We start from the raw sequence: 15,908 nt of genomic DNA, 5'->3' as shown, positions 1-15,908 counted from the left end.
TAGATTTTGTGGCATGGACCCCGGCCAGGACGCTCCTTCACTGGATATTCAGGGGGAGCAGCCCTGGACTGTGCAATACCTCCCCCTGGACGCTAGATGGCCCCACGCCCTGGGTTGGAACGGTGCCTCGGTTTCCCGCAGGGCTCTATGGGAATTGGAGTTGGGTGAGTGCAGCCCTGTTGGGTCCCACAGGCGCCGCCAGGGGGTGCTGCAGCTGGGACTCCTGAGCCCGTACGGGCAGCGTATTCGCCACACCCGGAACTCGGCAGTCAACCACCTGGAGCACTTCTGGGTGGACTATAAAAGGGCCCAGCAACCACCCCTCAATGGCCAGAGTCGGGAGGAGGAGGACGAAGCTTGGAGGAGGAGTGGTGGAAGAAGAAGAAAGGAGAAGAGTGTGTTTCGGGTGCCTTATTTGTACTTGGGACTGTGTTGTGCCTGTGGGGATCGTGGGGAAGACGTATCCCACAGGTGAAGAAAATAAAAGTTTCTTTGTGTTATATGTGTGCCTCCGGTGTGAGTCTGTGTCGGGTCTGGCGCCCATGTAGCGCCTTTTACAATTTATATAGCATTTTTCTGACCAACTCAAAGCTCTTTACATAGACATCCAGCACCACTTCAGCCACCACCAATGTGTAGCATCTACCTGGAAGATGAAATGCAGCCATTTACTGTACGCGCCTGTATACTCACCACTCACTAGCGATTAGGTGCTGAAGGGGAGAGAGACATAGTTAGCCATTAAGGGACAGGGGATGATTGGGAGCCAGAATGACTAGCCTGTGGTGGTCAGGACATCGGGAAACATCCTACTGTTTTCAAGAGACACCCGGGGATCCTTTATGACCACAGAGAGTCAGGACCTCAGTTTCACATCTCATTTTTACAGGACATTGTCCCTATGTCTGCACAGTTAAGCTCCCCTGATGATCTCACTAACACCTGTTCCAGCAGGAAGCCAACACATTCCTAGATGGTCTCCCATAAAAGTACTGGATGGGCCCAAACATGCAATGGCTTCAGGTGTACTACCTGTTCTGAAGTGTAGGAAGGTTTACATTAAAAGCAAAGCCGTACCTTTGGAAGAGGATGTCCAGAAACTTTGCAGTGGAATGTGGCACTCATTCCCTCCAGGATTCTATAGCTCTTCAAAACTTGCTGAAATCCTGGCTCAACGCTGCCTGCGACATCCAGAATCATTTCTTCTCCGTCTTCAGTTACAATCTCTTCATAGGTGATCTTGAGGATCCTAAATTCAATCTCTTTAATAATCTTCTCTTCAAAAACAGAAAGCTGGTATTCCTGTCAATAACAGAAGACAGCAGTGAGCTTCTGCACGTAAATAAATGTACACAAGGTGGCATTGTGACAATTCTTTACATACATTATGTCACTGTGAACACCTACATGAAACTCAATATCCAGTTTCTTTGCAGGATATCCATTTTAGTAGAAATGTGACCTGCAATGTTCGTGTTAAGTTAAAACTGCAAAACCAGCGAGGACGTCCTACACTGCTGGCCTCTATTGTTAGGCATCACCAGTCCCACAGCATACCTGCATTGTTATTTCTCTTTAATTTAATAACTTAACGATACTTAATAAAGTATCTGTCTATCTGTCTATCTATCTGTTATATAGTGCCTTACTCATCTATCTATCTATCTAATCCTGCCTATTACACTATCTATCTATCTATCTATCTATCTAATCCTGCCTATTACACTATCTATCTATCTGTTATATAGTGCCTTACTCATCTATCTATCTATCTATCTATCTGTTATATAGTGCCTTACTCATCTATCTATCTATCTATCTATTACTGTATATAGTGCCCTCCATATCTATCTATCTATCTATCTATCTATCTATCTATCTATCTATCTATCTATCTATCTGTCTATCTATCTATCTATCATATAGTGCCTTTCATATCTATTTATCTGTTATATAGTGCCTTACTCATCTATCTATCTATCTATCTATCTATCTATCTATCTATCTATCTATCTATCTATCTATCTATCTATCAATTTCTGTAGCCGTCTCAAAACATTAGAGGAATGAGACCTTGTTGCTCAGGTGTGATACACCACAGTTAGGTTATTTTTTAACGAGGGGGAAATTACTTTTTCACACAGGGCCATGTAGGTTTGGATTTTTTTTCTCCCTAAATAATAAAAGCCATCATTTAAAAACTGCATTTTGTGTTTACTAGTGTTATATTTGACTAATGGTTAAATGTGTTTGATGATCAGAAACATTTTGTGTGACAAACATGCAAAAGAATAAGAAATCAGGAAGGGGGCAAATAGTTTTTCACACCACTGTATCTATATATATATATATATATATATTTGTAGCTAGAGATCCACAAAGGGAGAAAGTGAGTCACGTATCACATATCTTAAAATATTTTTTTATTCCTAAGCTTTTCACAGCCTACCAGGTGTCATCATCAGGAATCAAAGGCAATATATAGCAGGTGAAGGGGGATTGGATTAATAAGGTGGGCTTTAGATGTGTTGGTCATAAAGTCTTTTTTAATTATTTGGATGTTCCTCTTCATAAGCCTGTATATTCCTGGTTAACTGGACCACCCTATAATAGCACAGTTTTAGATTAAAAACTATAATGTAGTTCAACGATTATAAAGATTGTTATTATGTGATTATATGTTTCTGAAATAAACTATTATATATTAATTGGAAATTATAAATCAACTTTTTTTGCAGAATTATGTGCTTTGGCCTCGGGCGTAGAAATGTGTAAATCCAGCCCGGCTTGTCGCAGTGAATGCTGCCACATGGGCAGATTTAAACATTGTCACTTCTCACTAATTTTTTCATAACATTTAGCTGCCCTGTGGGACATCCTGAGGGTCCGCGGGATCCCCTCGAGGTTGCTGGATATAATGGCCGGCCTGTACACTGTCATTCATGTAACTGCTAAGTGCATTTTAATAAACTTTTACCAAATTAGTTTTGCAATTTCTACACTGAGCCCAAAATACAGAAACTGGGAAATGACAGCTTACTTCGTTAGGCTGGGAGTAATTAAATATCAGCCAATTAAACCGATTAAAAGCAGAAATTGGGTTGGAACAAAAACCTGCAGCCACAGGGCCTGAATTTAGGAAGCGCAGCTCTGTGCAGTTTAAAGAGGGACTGTCACCAATATAAAACTATTCTGGACCCCATTTCAAATAGTTTGACCTGATGAGGTTTTCTGCGGCCTTACACCCTCCACTCACCTGTTCAAGTACAAACTGTTTTGCCATTCTCCTCTGAATCAGAATCTGTTCTTTCTCATATTCGCTCACCGAAACAACAGGGGCGACTTCTGCCACTTTTGGCTGCTGCACAAATGCTGTCACTGTAGTCTGGTAGGACACATCGTGCTGCTTCATGTAAGCATCGTATTGCTCTGTGATGACAAGAAAACAATTTAAAAGATCATCGAGATCAGCAGACAACTGATATTGTTTACACGGCCACACATTTAATCCGTTTCTGGTTCTGCTCTATCTGTTAACATTTGGCCCATTCCAGCTCTGCAAAACATTCCTATTGGTAGCTGGAGCTGACATTTGTTGTACAGTCATAAGCATACGCTGAAATATCTAACATATCCAAAAAGGATTAGAACATTGAGGGTTCATCAGAGTACGTATCAATTATTTGATATATACAGTAAATATCAGAAATCTCCTCCGTTTCTTAACAATTTAATGCACAATAATAATGGCCGTGCTCTTCATTTTTAACATGGACATTTCCAATGAATCGCTTCGACCAGGGCTGGTGTCTGATATTCGATGCGTCTCCCTAAAAGCCTGAATTTGATTAATGGTATTCAACAATATCAACAACAAAACATTTATTTCTGCCGCACATTTTCATACAAACAATGGAGTTCAAAGTACTTTACATGATGAAGAAAAGAGAAAAAAAAATAAGAACTAAAATTAGGGAACACTAATTAACATAGAATAAAAGTAAGGTCTGATAATAATATAATATAATATAGGGTGGCACGGTGGGTAGTGCTGCTGCCTCGCAGTTAGGAGACCCGGGTTCACTTCCATCTTTTGTGCGTCCTTTTCATCTTCAAAACTGTGAGCTCAAAGCCTGAATTACAAAGTTTAAGGATGGACCTCATCTCATCTACAATCAGTCAAGTAAGCGCAGATCTTGTTAATATGACATTGAGGAGAAAATCAGATTCAAGACTTATGTGCCATAATACCCATGTGTGAAGTGCCATTCATCTCTTATCAAACGCTTGTAAGACAGTTTGAGGGTTGGGGTGCCAGAGCTGCTCCACTGAAGGGCACAGTCATGCACACATCCCACACAAGGCCAGTTTAGGGTCACCAGTGAACGTAACTGGAATGCCTGTGAGATGTGTGAGGAAATGTGAATATCAGGCCTCTCAGATGGTGACCAGGCCATCATTGGTATCCAATGTCACAGTTTACATTTCTATAAAATAAAAAAAGCTTTTGTACTGATTGTATTTTTATTATTACTGCCAGTGCCACCACTTCTGTATAAGTGGTAAATAAGAATTCAGTGAATACAGTGAGTGTGGCAAGGTGGCGCAGTGGTAATGCTGCTGCCTCGCAGTAAGGAGACTGTGGGTTCGCTTCCCAAGTCCTCCCTGCGTGGAGTTTGCATGTTCTCCTCGTGTCTGCGTGGGTTTCATTCTACAGTCCAAAAACATGCAGGTTAGGTGCATTGGCAATTCTAAATTGTCCCGTGTGTGTGTGTGTGCCCTGCAGTGGGCTGGCACCCTGCCTGGGGATTTGTTCCTGCCTTGTGCCCTGGGATTGGCTCCAGCAGACCCCCATGACCCTGTAGTTAGGATATAGCGGGTTGGATAATGGATGGATGGATAGACAAAATGTCTCCATGATGAAGTAAAAAAAAATGAAAAATGCTTCAACTTTCAAAGCAGATGGCATTTAGGTGATTGACACTTCTACTTATTTGGTTGAAGCCTTCATCCAAGGCACCTTACATCATATGAGAGACAGCTGGTTACATTCCAACTGGAGCCTCAGTAAGTGAAGTGATTTGTGTCAGCAGTGGGATTTGAACCCACAGCCTCAAGGTTTGCAGTTCAAATTCTTTACCATTACTCCATCCACACTGTCTGCCTAACCTTTTTGAACTTGTTTAAAAGTAAGAGTACATATTATTGCCAAATTATAATAAGTAACAAACTATTAATATTTCCCGTCCTTTAAACATTGTTAATGGCACTTGTGTTTTTTTTTTTTTGTGCTTTCAAAGTTTTAAATGTGTTATTTTGATACATATTTAGTTTATACTGTCATATTATATTACAAACAACTTGTTAGTTCATTTGGGATATGTTGTAATTATGTAGCAGGACAAGACCATTAAAAGGTTTTCTCGGCCATCGCTATAAACTGCATTAAAAGACATGTAGCATTTTTTGCTGGGGTATTCTTTGAAATTCCCCTTGGGATTAATAAAGTAACCATCTATCTATCTATCTATTATATAGTGCCTTTCCTATCTATCTATCTAACTATTATTATATAGTGTCTTTCTCATCTATCTATTATATAGTGCCTTTCATATCTATCTCTCTATCTATCTATTAATTATATAGTGCCTTTCATATCTATCTATCTATTATTATATAGTGTCTTTCTCATCTATCTATCTATTATATAGTGCCTTTCATATCTATCTATTTATCTATTAATTATATAGTGTGTTTCATATCTATCTATCATATAGTGCCTTTCATATCTATCTATCTATCTATCTATCTATCTATCATATAGTGCCTTTCATATCTATCTATCTATCATATAGTGCCTTTCATATCTATCTATCTATCTATCTATTAATTATATAGTGCCTTTCATATCTATCTATCTATTATTATATAGTGTCTTTCTCATCTATCTATCTATTATATAGTGCCTTTCATATCTATCTATTTATCTATTAATTATATAGTGTGTTTCATATCTATCTATCATATAGTGCCTTTCATATCTATCTATCTATCTATCTATCTATCAATCATATAGTGCCTTTCATATCTATCTATTATATAGTGCCTTTCATATCTATCTATTTATCTATTAATTATATAGTGCCTTTCATATCTATCTATCTATCATATAGTGCCTTTCATATCTATCTATTTATCTATCATATAGTGCCTTTCATATCTATCTATCTATCTATCTATCTATCTATCTATTATATATCTAGATCTATCAACAGTGTTACGCCGTTACGTGTATACAGTACAGTAGAATTCATACTGACACGTGTCACCCACATGCAAAGTGTTGCAACTCCCTGGTGCCTGTGATAGACAGGAGTGTTTTAAAATACAGAACTTAATTTATTATCCATATACATTATAGCCCTTGGAATTTTAAACACGTATTCATAGACTGTTTATTCAAACAATATACAGTGGAACCTCGGTTTACGAGTAACTTGGTTTACGAGTGTTTTGCAAGACGAGTTAAGTTTTTTAATCATTTTTGACTTGATAAACGAGTGATGTCTTGCAATACGAGTAGTATGGATACACTTTGTCTGCTGAGCGTCATGTGATCACAACTGAGCTGATGGTGGTTCTCTCGCTCGCGCGCGTGTGTCTCTGTCTGTCTGTCTGTCTCTCTCTCTCTCTCTCTCAATCGTCTCCTATTCTCCGTCTGAGTCTGTGTGCCACACTCATAAAGTCAACATCCGTACGAGCGTATACTGTTTACTACAGCATTGTGACTGTGTGTGTGTGTGTGTGTGTGTGTGTGCACGTGTTGAAGTGCGAGTCCCCATCTTGCGCCCCAAAACACAAAGCTGAGTCTCAGTACTTTAACAACACCAGCTTTATTCAGCTTGAAACAGCAACAGCGCGGTTATTTATTGTAGCGGGATCTTTATAATGTTCCTTGTATCACCCATCGACGGCAGGCGCTTATAGCATGTCTGCAATCTTTTTGGATGCGCTTATACGGCGAACTGCTACAGTGCTGGGAGACTGCGATTGCTTTGGGACGCTCTTCCACGTGTCGTCCCGTTGGGTGGAATCCCACAAGAGCTTCGAAACTCACTCACCCCAGCCATGATTCTTTTTAAAGGTAAAGTGCAGGTTCATTTGTTTTATGTATTTTTACTTTATATTTTGTATTAATCATTTTTATATGAATAGTTTTGGGTTGTGGAACGAATCATCTGAGTTTCCATTATTTCTTATGGTCAAATTCACTTTGATATACGAGTGCTTTGGACTGCAAGCACATTTCCAGAACGAATTATGCTCGCAAACTGAGGTTCCACAGTACTTTGAATACAAAATTTTCAAATCTCAAATACTCGTTGACAGACCCATTATGGCACAATACTGCGTGAAGACCTTAGCGTATAAAGGTTGTTTTTATATATGACCATCAGCTGCAGTTACAAGCTGAAGTTGGAGACTTTGTTGATTCTGTCGGATGAAGGGAACATATGTAACATCCTGCCGAATACTCGTCAAATTCTCGAGAAGTTGGGTTATAAGCATAATAAGAAAATGACAAACCCTGCACTTTCTAAAACTTTAGCTCTGCCACGTGACAAGTAAGAAGCAGCTTGTCTTCTAGTACACGATGCAGTTCCACCTTGGCAGGTCCTATTTAATCAACACCGTTTCTGGTGCATATTTATCAGTTCACTAATTTGCCATTTGCAGCATCCTGCTTATACAGTTTACACCCTCACCTTCTTCCAAAAGGTCAGCGGAGGCAGTTGCTTCTCCATGCTGATTGCGGATAACAATGCTGTATTCCCCTGCGTCATCAGCAAACGTCATGGAAATCTCAAGCCGGCATTCTCCAGTTTCTTTGTTGTAGGCGACTCGGTACCTACAAGTTAGAAACAATTCAGTACAAATGTGCACACATCTCCTAACAGAAAGAAACAGCAGCATCTGTTAGATGGCAGTTACCTGTATCCAGTGGTCAGAGGTACTCCGGCCTTCTTCCAGTAAATGTGAGGCTTGGGACTTCCTCCAATCTGACAGTCAAATATGACACTTCCTCCCTCAACAAGTCTCTGAACAGTAGGTTTCCTGATAAAGAAGGGCGCAGCAATCGCTCCTGACTCCTCTGTCACTCTGCTCACCTCTTCTCTTATAACAACAACACTAGACATTGAAAGCAAAATGCAAACCCTTGTTATTATTTTTATAACATCTGACCTATTAGATGACGTGTTCGTCCGTGCTAACGCTGGCTTTTCAGCCTTCCAGTAGTGCAGGTTCATCAAAATTGCCTTTTAGGATACTCCTGATGACAGCATTCGATCCGGAAAAAACCTGGAAATTTCTGTGCATGCGGCATTTGAGGAGCTTGAACAGACCAGAATCAAAGTGAACTTTATTGTCATCTCAACCATATACAAGGATACAGACAATTGTGAAGCTCAGGGTCCACAGTGTAACAACATGAAGTGCAAATAAAAAATTCAAATTAGAATTCAAACACAAACAAGACAAAGAAGTAGCTGCAATACTGATGTTTAGTAAGCAATATGAACATTGGTGCAATGTGTGTGGTATTGTGCAATCCAGATACATAAATGTAGTCAATTAATATGTAATATAATAAATAAATAATATCCATCCATTCATCCATTATCCAACCCGCTATACCTTAACTACAGTGTCACGGGGGTCTGGTGGAGCCAATCCCAGCCAACACAAGCAGGGTGCCAGCCCACCACAGGGCACACACACACACACACACACACACCAGGGACAATTTAGGATCACCAATGCACCTGACCTGCATGTCTTTGGACTGTGGGAGGAAACTGGAGCAGACACGGGGAGAACATGCAAACTCCACGCAGGGAGGACCAGGGAAGCAAACCTGGGTCTCCTTACTGCGAGGCAGCAGCGCTACCCACTGCGCCACCATGCCACCCTAAATAAATAATAGATAGAGATAATACAGAAATGATCAGTGTATGATAATAGTTGTTTAAGACGTGAGTACACAATGACAGGTCAGAACGTTTCTCAGCAGAAGGATATCAAGAGCATCAAAATTCTTCAAGGTCAGTGTGAGATTCTCCCTGCATATTGTTTCTTTGTATCAGTATGCTGCTGCTGGATTATGTGAATTTCCCCTTGGGATTAATAAAGTTTCTATCTATCTATCTATCTATTATATAGATCCTTTCTATCTATCTATCTATCTATCTATCTATCTATCTATCTATCTATTATATAGTGCCTTTCATATCTATCTATCTATCTATTATATAGATCCTTTCTATCTATCTATCTATTATATAGTGCCTTTCATATCTATCTATCTATCTAACTATCTATCTATCTATTATATAGATCCTTTCTATCTATCTATCTATTATATAGTGCCTTTCATATCCATCTATCTATCTATCTATCTATCATATAGTGCCTTTCAATATCTATCTATCTATCTATCATATAGTGCCTTTCATATCTATCTATCTATCTATTATACAGTATAGATCCTTTCTATCTATCTATCTATTATATAGTGCCTTTCATATCTATCTATCTATCTATCTATCACTCTCGTCTTTACAGGACAGCGGCTCTCATGTATAAAAGTTCTGTTTTTAGAGGTGGATGATCCAGGGGGCAGCCTGGTGTTAAGGAGTCTGACAGCTTGGGGGTTAAAACTCTCCTGCAGCCTGGCAGACGATCTTCTCTTGGATGGCAGAAGTGTGAAAGGTCCATGTGAGGGGTGTAAGGGGGTCCTGTTCAATGCTGCAGGCCTTGCGGACACTGCGTTTGTAAAATATGTCCTGTAGTGAAGGGAGACGCACCCCAATAATGTTTGTGGTCAGATATGTTGCAGTGGCCAGAGGGTTGATGGGAATGCTAAGTAACAGGACTTTGTGTTTTATATGATATACTGTGGGGCAGCACGGTGATGCAGTGGTTTGTGCATTTAGTGTCCCAGGTTTGAATTCAGCGCCTGGTCCTAAAGCTCTTCCTGTGTTTGGGTTTTTCTCCCGGGGTTTCTGCCACCTCCATAAATCTTGCATGTTAAGCTAACTGGTGATTTTTAAATTGGCCCCATGAAGTTGTGTGTGAGTGGACTGTGGGGATGAACTGACTCCCCAGAGTTTGTTGCTGCCTTGGAATAGGCTGTAGCCCCTCACGATCTTGAATTGGACCGCTGCGTTTTTCCCAGTTGATTCTGGGGTTCGTCAGCGGTGTGTTCTGCTCCTACTCTGTTCAGTGCTGGCATGGACTGGCTGTTGGGCAAGGTCGTGGGGTCCAGCGGCTGTGGGGCATCTGTTGGTGAAGAAAGATTCACAGATCTTGACTTTGCTGACAACGCTGTGATCTTCACGAAGTCAATAGAGGCTCTGATCGGGGGTCTCGAGAGACTGAGTGAGGGGTCTGAGTGTCTGGGCTTGCGAGTGTCCTGATAAAAACAAGAGCCAGGCCTTTAATGACCTCCTGGGCACGGCCATCAGCAGTGCGGAGAGAGTGACGACCTCGTCATTGAGAGGTTTACTTACCTCCGCAGTGACATTCATGTGACTCTGGTGACTCTTCCTGTGAAGTCAGTAGACGGACTGGGAGAGCACGGGGGGTCATGCTGGAAAAGGGTGTGTGGCGCTCCTGATATCTATGCAAAAGGACGAAGGTCCAAGTCTTTAGAGTCCTGGCGCTTCCTGTTTGTGAGACATGGACACTATCCAGTGACCTGAGATGAAGACTGGACTCCTTCATGTGTGTCTCTCGGGAAAATCCTTGGTTTGACTTTGTGTTGCTCATGGAGTCCCGAATGGGGCACATGACCTGCATTGTGAGGGAGCTTCAGTTACGGCACTACAGCCATGTGGCGCGTTTCCCCGAAGGTGATCCGGCTCGTAAGATCATCATTGTTGGGGACCCAAGTGGCTGGACCAGGCCAAGGGGTCGCCCACGTAACACACCTGGCTGTGGCAGATAGAGGGTCATTTCCGAAGGGTGGGACTGGACCGCGTGTCTGCTTGGGGGGTTGCAAACCGGGATCCCGAGTTGTTTTGCTGTGTAGTGGGTGCGCCAACGTGATGTACCAGTGCATGCTCCCCGACTTGACTTGACTTATATACTTCACACCATGTGTATTTTCCTATCCCAGTTTAATTAAAGTGTCCCAGTTGCTTGTTCCCATAATAATGAATAATTTATTTTTGCTTCATGTGCCAGATGAATGTAAAGATGTATGCTGCCTTTCAATAAAGATAATCTTATGCCATCTCCACTTTCCTCTAGGACAGGGCTGTCAAACTCCGGACTTGGTGGTCTGCAGTGACAGCAGATTTTCATTCTAACCCTTTTCCTAATCAGTGACCAGTTTTCACTGCTAATTAACTCCTTTTCCCTTCATTTTAATAGCCCTGTTTTTAAGGATTCAGCCTTCTGAATTGATTCCTTTCTTCATTAAATAACAGAAATGAGACGTGAAACGAGCCAACAGATGACCAGCAAAACTGGGATTTCAAACTCCAACCTATTCTACTGCAACCAGTTTCTTAATGAGAAGCCGATTATTCTTGCTGGTAATTAAACTCGTTATTTAATTCCACGGCTCATTGCTGCTCTCATTCTGCCACAGCAGACATTTCCAAAACTGTTGATTTTCTGTTTTTCCTAAGAACATCGTCAAGATGTTTTGGTGACCTGAGAGATCAACCTTATCGAGGCCATCACCTCTCTTTAATGTCAGATATTGTGTGACGGGCACAGGTGAGCTGCTCATGTGGCGGCTCGTTTTGTGTCTCCTTATTGTTTGGCTGCTAATTAAGGAAAAAGAGACAACTAAGGCGCCCGAGTCAAGTTAAAGAAGCAAAAGAAGTTAATTAGCAGCACAAACTGGTCACTAATGAAGAAGATGGTTTGAATGAAAACCTCCAGGACCGGAGATCGACACCCATGCTCTACAGCGGTGGGCAAAGTCGTTCCTGGAGGGCCGCAGTGCCTGCAGGTTTTTGTTCCAACTCAGTTGCTGAATAAGAAGTTATTATTGCTCCAGTAACGCTTCTGCTTTATTTTAGTTGTTTCACTGGTTAAGATTTTGAACCCTTAGTGCTTATTTTAGTCATAAACAGCTGTAGTCTCGGTTTTTAATGGCTCCTTATTAGCAATTAGACGCAAATGACAAGTGAAACCATTTAGTGTGTTTATCGTGCACTGTTTGGTTTAATTAAATACTTGGAAGGAAAGTGAAGAGAAAAAAGTGAAGCACTGAGAATGTTTTAGACGTCAAATCATTTGGATGAGATCTTTAAAAAGGAAAAAAGCACTAACAAGCCGTGAAATTAAATAACTGAATAATATAATATAATAATTGAAGCAACTGGGTTGGAACAAAAACCTGCAGCCACTGCGGCCCTCCGGGACACCCCGCGCTCTATGATGTTCTCTCTACAGAGCGTAGATAACAAACTGGAATTAAAACCCATCAGACCCCAGGACAGTGTGGAGTAATATCGTCCTCGTCGGCGTCCACCTCGTCAAATGACAGAACATTCAGGCGACAGAGCACTCACCCTGCCTCTTCACGAATGACAGGCTGTGGAACAGTCGGGGCCTCTTCTCGGATTTCAATCTCTTCTGAAACTGAAAAGACATGAAGACATTAAAGACCTGTAATGACTCTGATGATTTACTTTGCCTCTTTTATTTTTTTTTTGGAACATGATCTCTTTCTTTAAGAAAATAATACTCGACTTAACTTAAACGTCACACCTGAGGTTAAAAGTCACTAAACCTGACCTGCAGAGGTGCGATTCATCTTTTAAACTTTAGTACCTCCGTGACTTTCAGGGTTGTACTTTCACTTGTTACAATATTACTACAATGTTTTCACATTTCAGGACCCATTGTTTTCATTCTAAGGTTGTGAGAAACGTTGTGCATTATATGCAAGACACACATAAAACCTGCTTAGAATGGCCCTCTATCACGGGGCACTCTCGTACCCTTGCTCACACCGCAACATGGTGCTTACCTCTGTTTTGACCTTTCTACTGCTTTGTTACTTTTTATTACTAGGAAAATGATGTACCCTGTTATTCAAAAAACAGCCGTAGTTCTTTTTTTACTCAATAGTTTTTTTTCTCTTTCTTACTACATACGTACCTTGGACAACCAAGTAGCAAGAAGTGCTGACTGTCCCAGCTTCATTTGTGGCAGTGCAAGTAAAGCGTCCGCTATCCTCTGCAAAGGCTTCACGAATGGTCAGCCGGACGGTTCCATCTTGGTAAGTAATCTGGAAGTCGATTGAGCTTTCGATGCGATAATCCTCTCTGAACCACATGACAGCTGGAGCTGGATGACCGGAGATCTGGCATTCCAGAGTTACAGATTCTCCCTCAATGACTGTCACATCTTTCAAGGCCTTAAAAAGATCAGATTGCTCACATTTTAGATTCAGATGTAAGTTGGATAACCTCATGCCATGACGTGACAATCCTCAATCAGTTGCGTTTTCTTTTCTACATGTTACACACTCTCCTGGACCAGGTCACAATTTATATTGTTGAAGTATTGATTGAAGAACTTAGGGGTAATTGTTGACTGTAACCTAAATTTTAAATCCCATATTAATCAGACCACTAGGACAGCATTTTTTCACTTAAGGAATTTAGCAAAAGTTAGACCTCTTATGTCACTGAAAGATGCTGAGAAATGAGTTCACGCGTTTGTTTTCAGTCGACTAGATTACTGTAACGCACTCCTCTCAGGACCTCCCAAAAATAGACATCAATCGATTACAACGAGTGCAGAATGGAGCTGCTAGAATCCTAACAAGGAAAAGAAAATCTGAGCACATCACGCCAGTCTGAGCGTCACTACACTGGTTACCTGTGTCATTTAGAATTGACTTTAAAGTTCTGCTTATGGTTTACAAAGCCTTAAATAATCTGCTCCATCTTATATATCGGAACGTCTGACATCTTATATTCCAAATCGTAACCTTAGATCCTCAAATGAGTGTCTGCTTAGAATTCAGGGAGCTAAACTTATAAGAAGTGGTGAGGCGGGCAGGCGGGCGGGCGGCCTTCTGCTGTTATGCACCTCAAATCTGGAATAGCCTGCCAATAGGAATTCACCAGGCTGATACGGTGGAGCACTTTAAACAACTGCTGAAAACTCATTACTTCAACATGGCTTTCTGAGAACTTCACCTTCATCTAATCCTGATACTCTGTGTATTCAATTCATTATCATAACTATTCATGGTGGCTCTAAATTCCATACTAACCCCTACTCTCTCTTCTGTTTCCTTTCCCAGTTTTCTGTGGTGGTGACCTGTGCCATCACCACCTGATCAAAGCACCGTGATGTCCTACACTGATGGATTAAAAGCCAGAAGTCTACATGACTGTCATCATCATCAAGTCCTTCCAAGAGAACCCTAAATACAAAGAGGACTGATTGAGGTCATTGATGTTAGGTAGACTGCCCAGAGGGGACTGGGTGGTCCCGTCGCCTCGGACCCCCTGCAGATTTTATTTTTTCTTTTTGTTTGTTTTTTCTGTCCACCTTACTTTTATTCTATGTTAATTAATGTTCTCTGATTTTAATTCTCACTTTTTTCTCTTTTCTTCATCATGTAAAGCACTTTGAGCTCCATTATTTGTATGAAAATGTGCTACAGAAATAAATGTTGTTGTTGTTGATTCTCTGTGTATTTAGTTGAATTGTACTTCCCTTTAGGACAAGACGCTAAATTAATAATGTCTCCATTTAAAAAAAAAACCTTCTTAATATAGTAAAACTAAAATAAACCACGTCATTTGAATTTTTACTTAGCCCTTGGAGTAAATGTGTTAGAAATTCTAGCTGTGAAATGTTAAGAATAACCTTTGGACCTGTGGAGTCGGTAGATAAATCCTTCGACTCCGACTCCTTAGTTTTCGGTACTTCTGACTCCGACTGCTCTGTATTTAATATGCTAATGGATTTTCCATGTTGATTATTACACGTCGTCATTTAACCACAGAACTACCGGCTAGGAAGCCGACTCTCTACCGTATTGGCCAGTTAAACAAAAGACAAGAACCCCTGAACACACACACACACACACACATCAGGCCACAGCACACACCACCACCTCCATCATTGCACTTCTTTACACTCAAATGAACTTGCTAAACACATTAGACCTGAAATCAAATGAAAACACATAATCCAGATAACAACATGTGAATGTCAGGTTGTACAATCGCTCAGCTGAACCTCACACTAGTAGTAACACAACTCTGCGCTCGGCTTTACTCTTACATCAGAGGAGTACTAAACTGGGACTATTGTTTGTGAAATGGGACATCTGAGCTTGCTGTATATTTTTTTTCATTACAATTTAAATTTATTAGGAGTCGGTACATTTTTTTTATGACTTTACTACTGGGCTCTGCCCCCTGCTCCCTTTGCTTGCCAACCCCTGTGCAGGCCCTACACACTCGTTATTTCTCGGATCTGCCGCTTGCGACGAATCGTGCTGTACTTTTGGATAAACACGAACATCAATTCTGTATTTGATATCTCCATCTTTCAAAACTATTATCGCTTACAGTTTGTCACATGTTGGTTTATTATCTATGTGAGCGTGATCTTTTGGATGGGCAGCACGGTGGCGCACTGGTAGCGCTGATGCTTTGCAGTTAGGAGACCTGTGGGTTTGCTTCCCGGGTCCTCCATGTTCTCCCCGTGTCTGCGTGGGTTTCCTCCCACAGTCCAAAGACATTGGCGATCCTAAATTGTCTTTGGTGTGTGGGTGTGTGCGCGCCCTGCGGTGGGCTGGCGCCCTGCCCGGGGTTTGTTTCCTGCTTTGCGCCCTGTGTTGGCTGGGATTGGCTCCA

At 41.2% G+C, this 15,908-nt stretch overlaps 1 protein-coding gene across 1 annotated transcript in view; it reads right to left on the bottom strand.

Moving 5' to 3' along the window:
• LOC120530680 (titin-like) overlaps positions 1-15,908 on the bottom strand; it is a 71,757-nt gene that overhangs the window by 24,124 nt on the left and 31,725 nt on the right. The window contains exons 15-20 of the mRNA XM_039755101.1: positions 13,183-13,441; positions 12,591-12,660; positions 7,993-8,190; positions 7,767-7,909; positions 3,257-3,429; positions 1,078-1,302 (exon numbers count right to left, since the gene is read on the bottom strand). Coding sequence (XP_039611035.1) covers positions 1,078-1,302; positions 3,257-3,429; positions 7,767-7,909; positions 7,993-8,190; positions 12,591-12,660; positions 13,183-13,441 — 1,068 coding nt within the window. The remainder of the gene's footprint in view (positions 1-1,077; positions 1,303-3,256; positions 3,430-7,766; positions 7,910-7,992; positions 8,191-12,590; positions 12,661-13,182; positions 13,442-15,908) is intronic.

The sequence above is a fragment of the Polypterus senegalus genome, chromosome 6 (assembly GCF_016835505.1).
Source record: "Polypterus senegalus isolate Bchr_013 chromosome 6, ASM1683550v1, whole genome shotgun sequence".
Classification (NCBI taxonomy): Eukaryota; Metazoa; Chordata; class Cladistia; order Polypteriformes; family Polypteridae; genus Polypterus; species Polypterus senegalus.
This window is presented reverse-complemented; position numbering and strand designations above follow the sequence as displayed.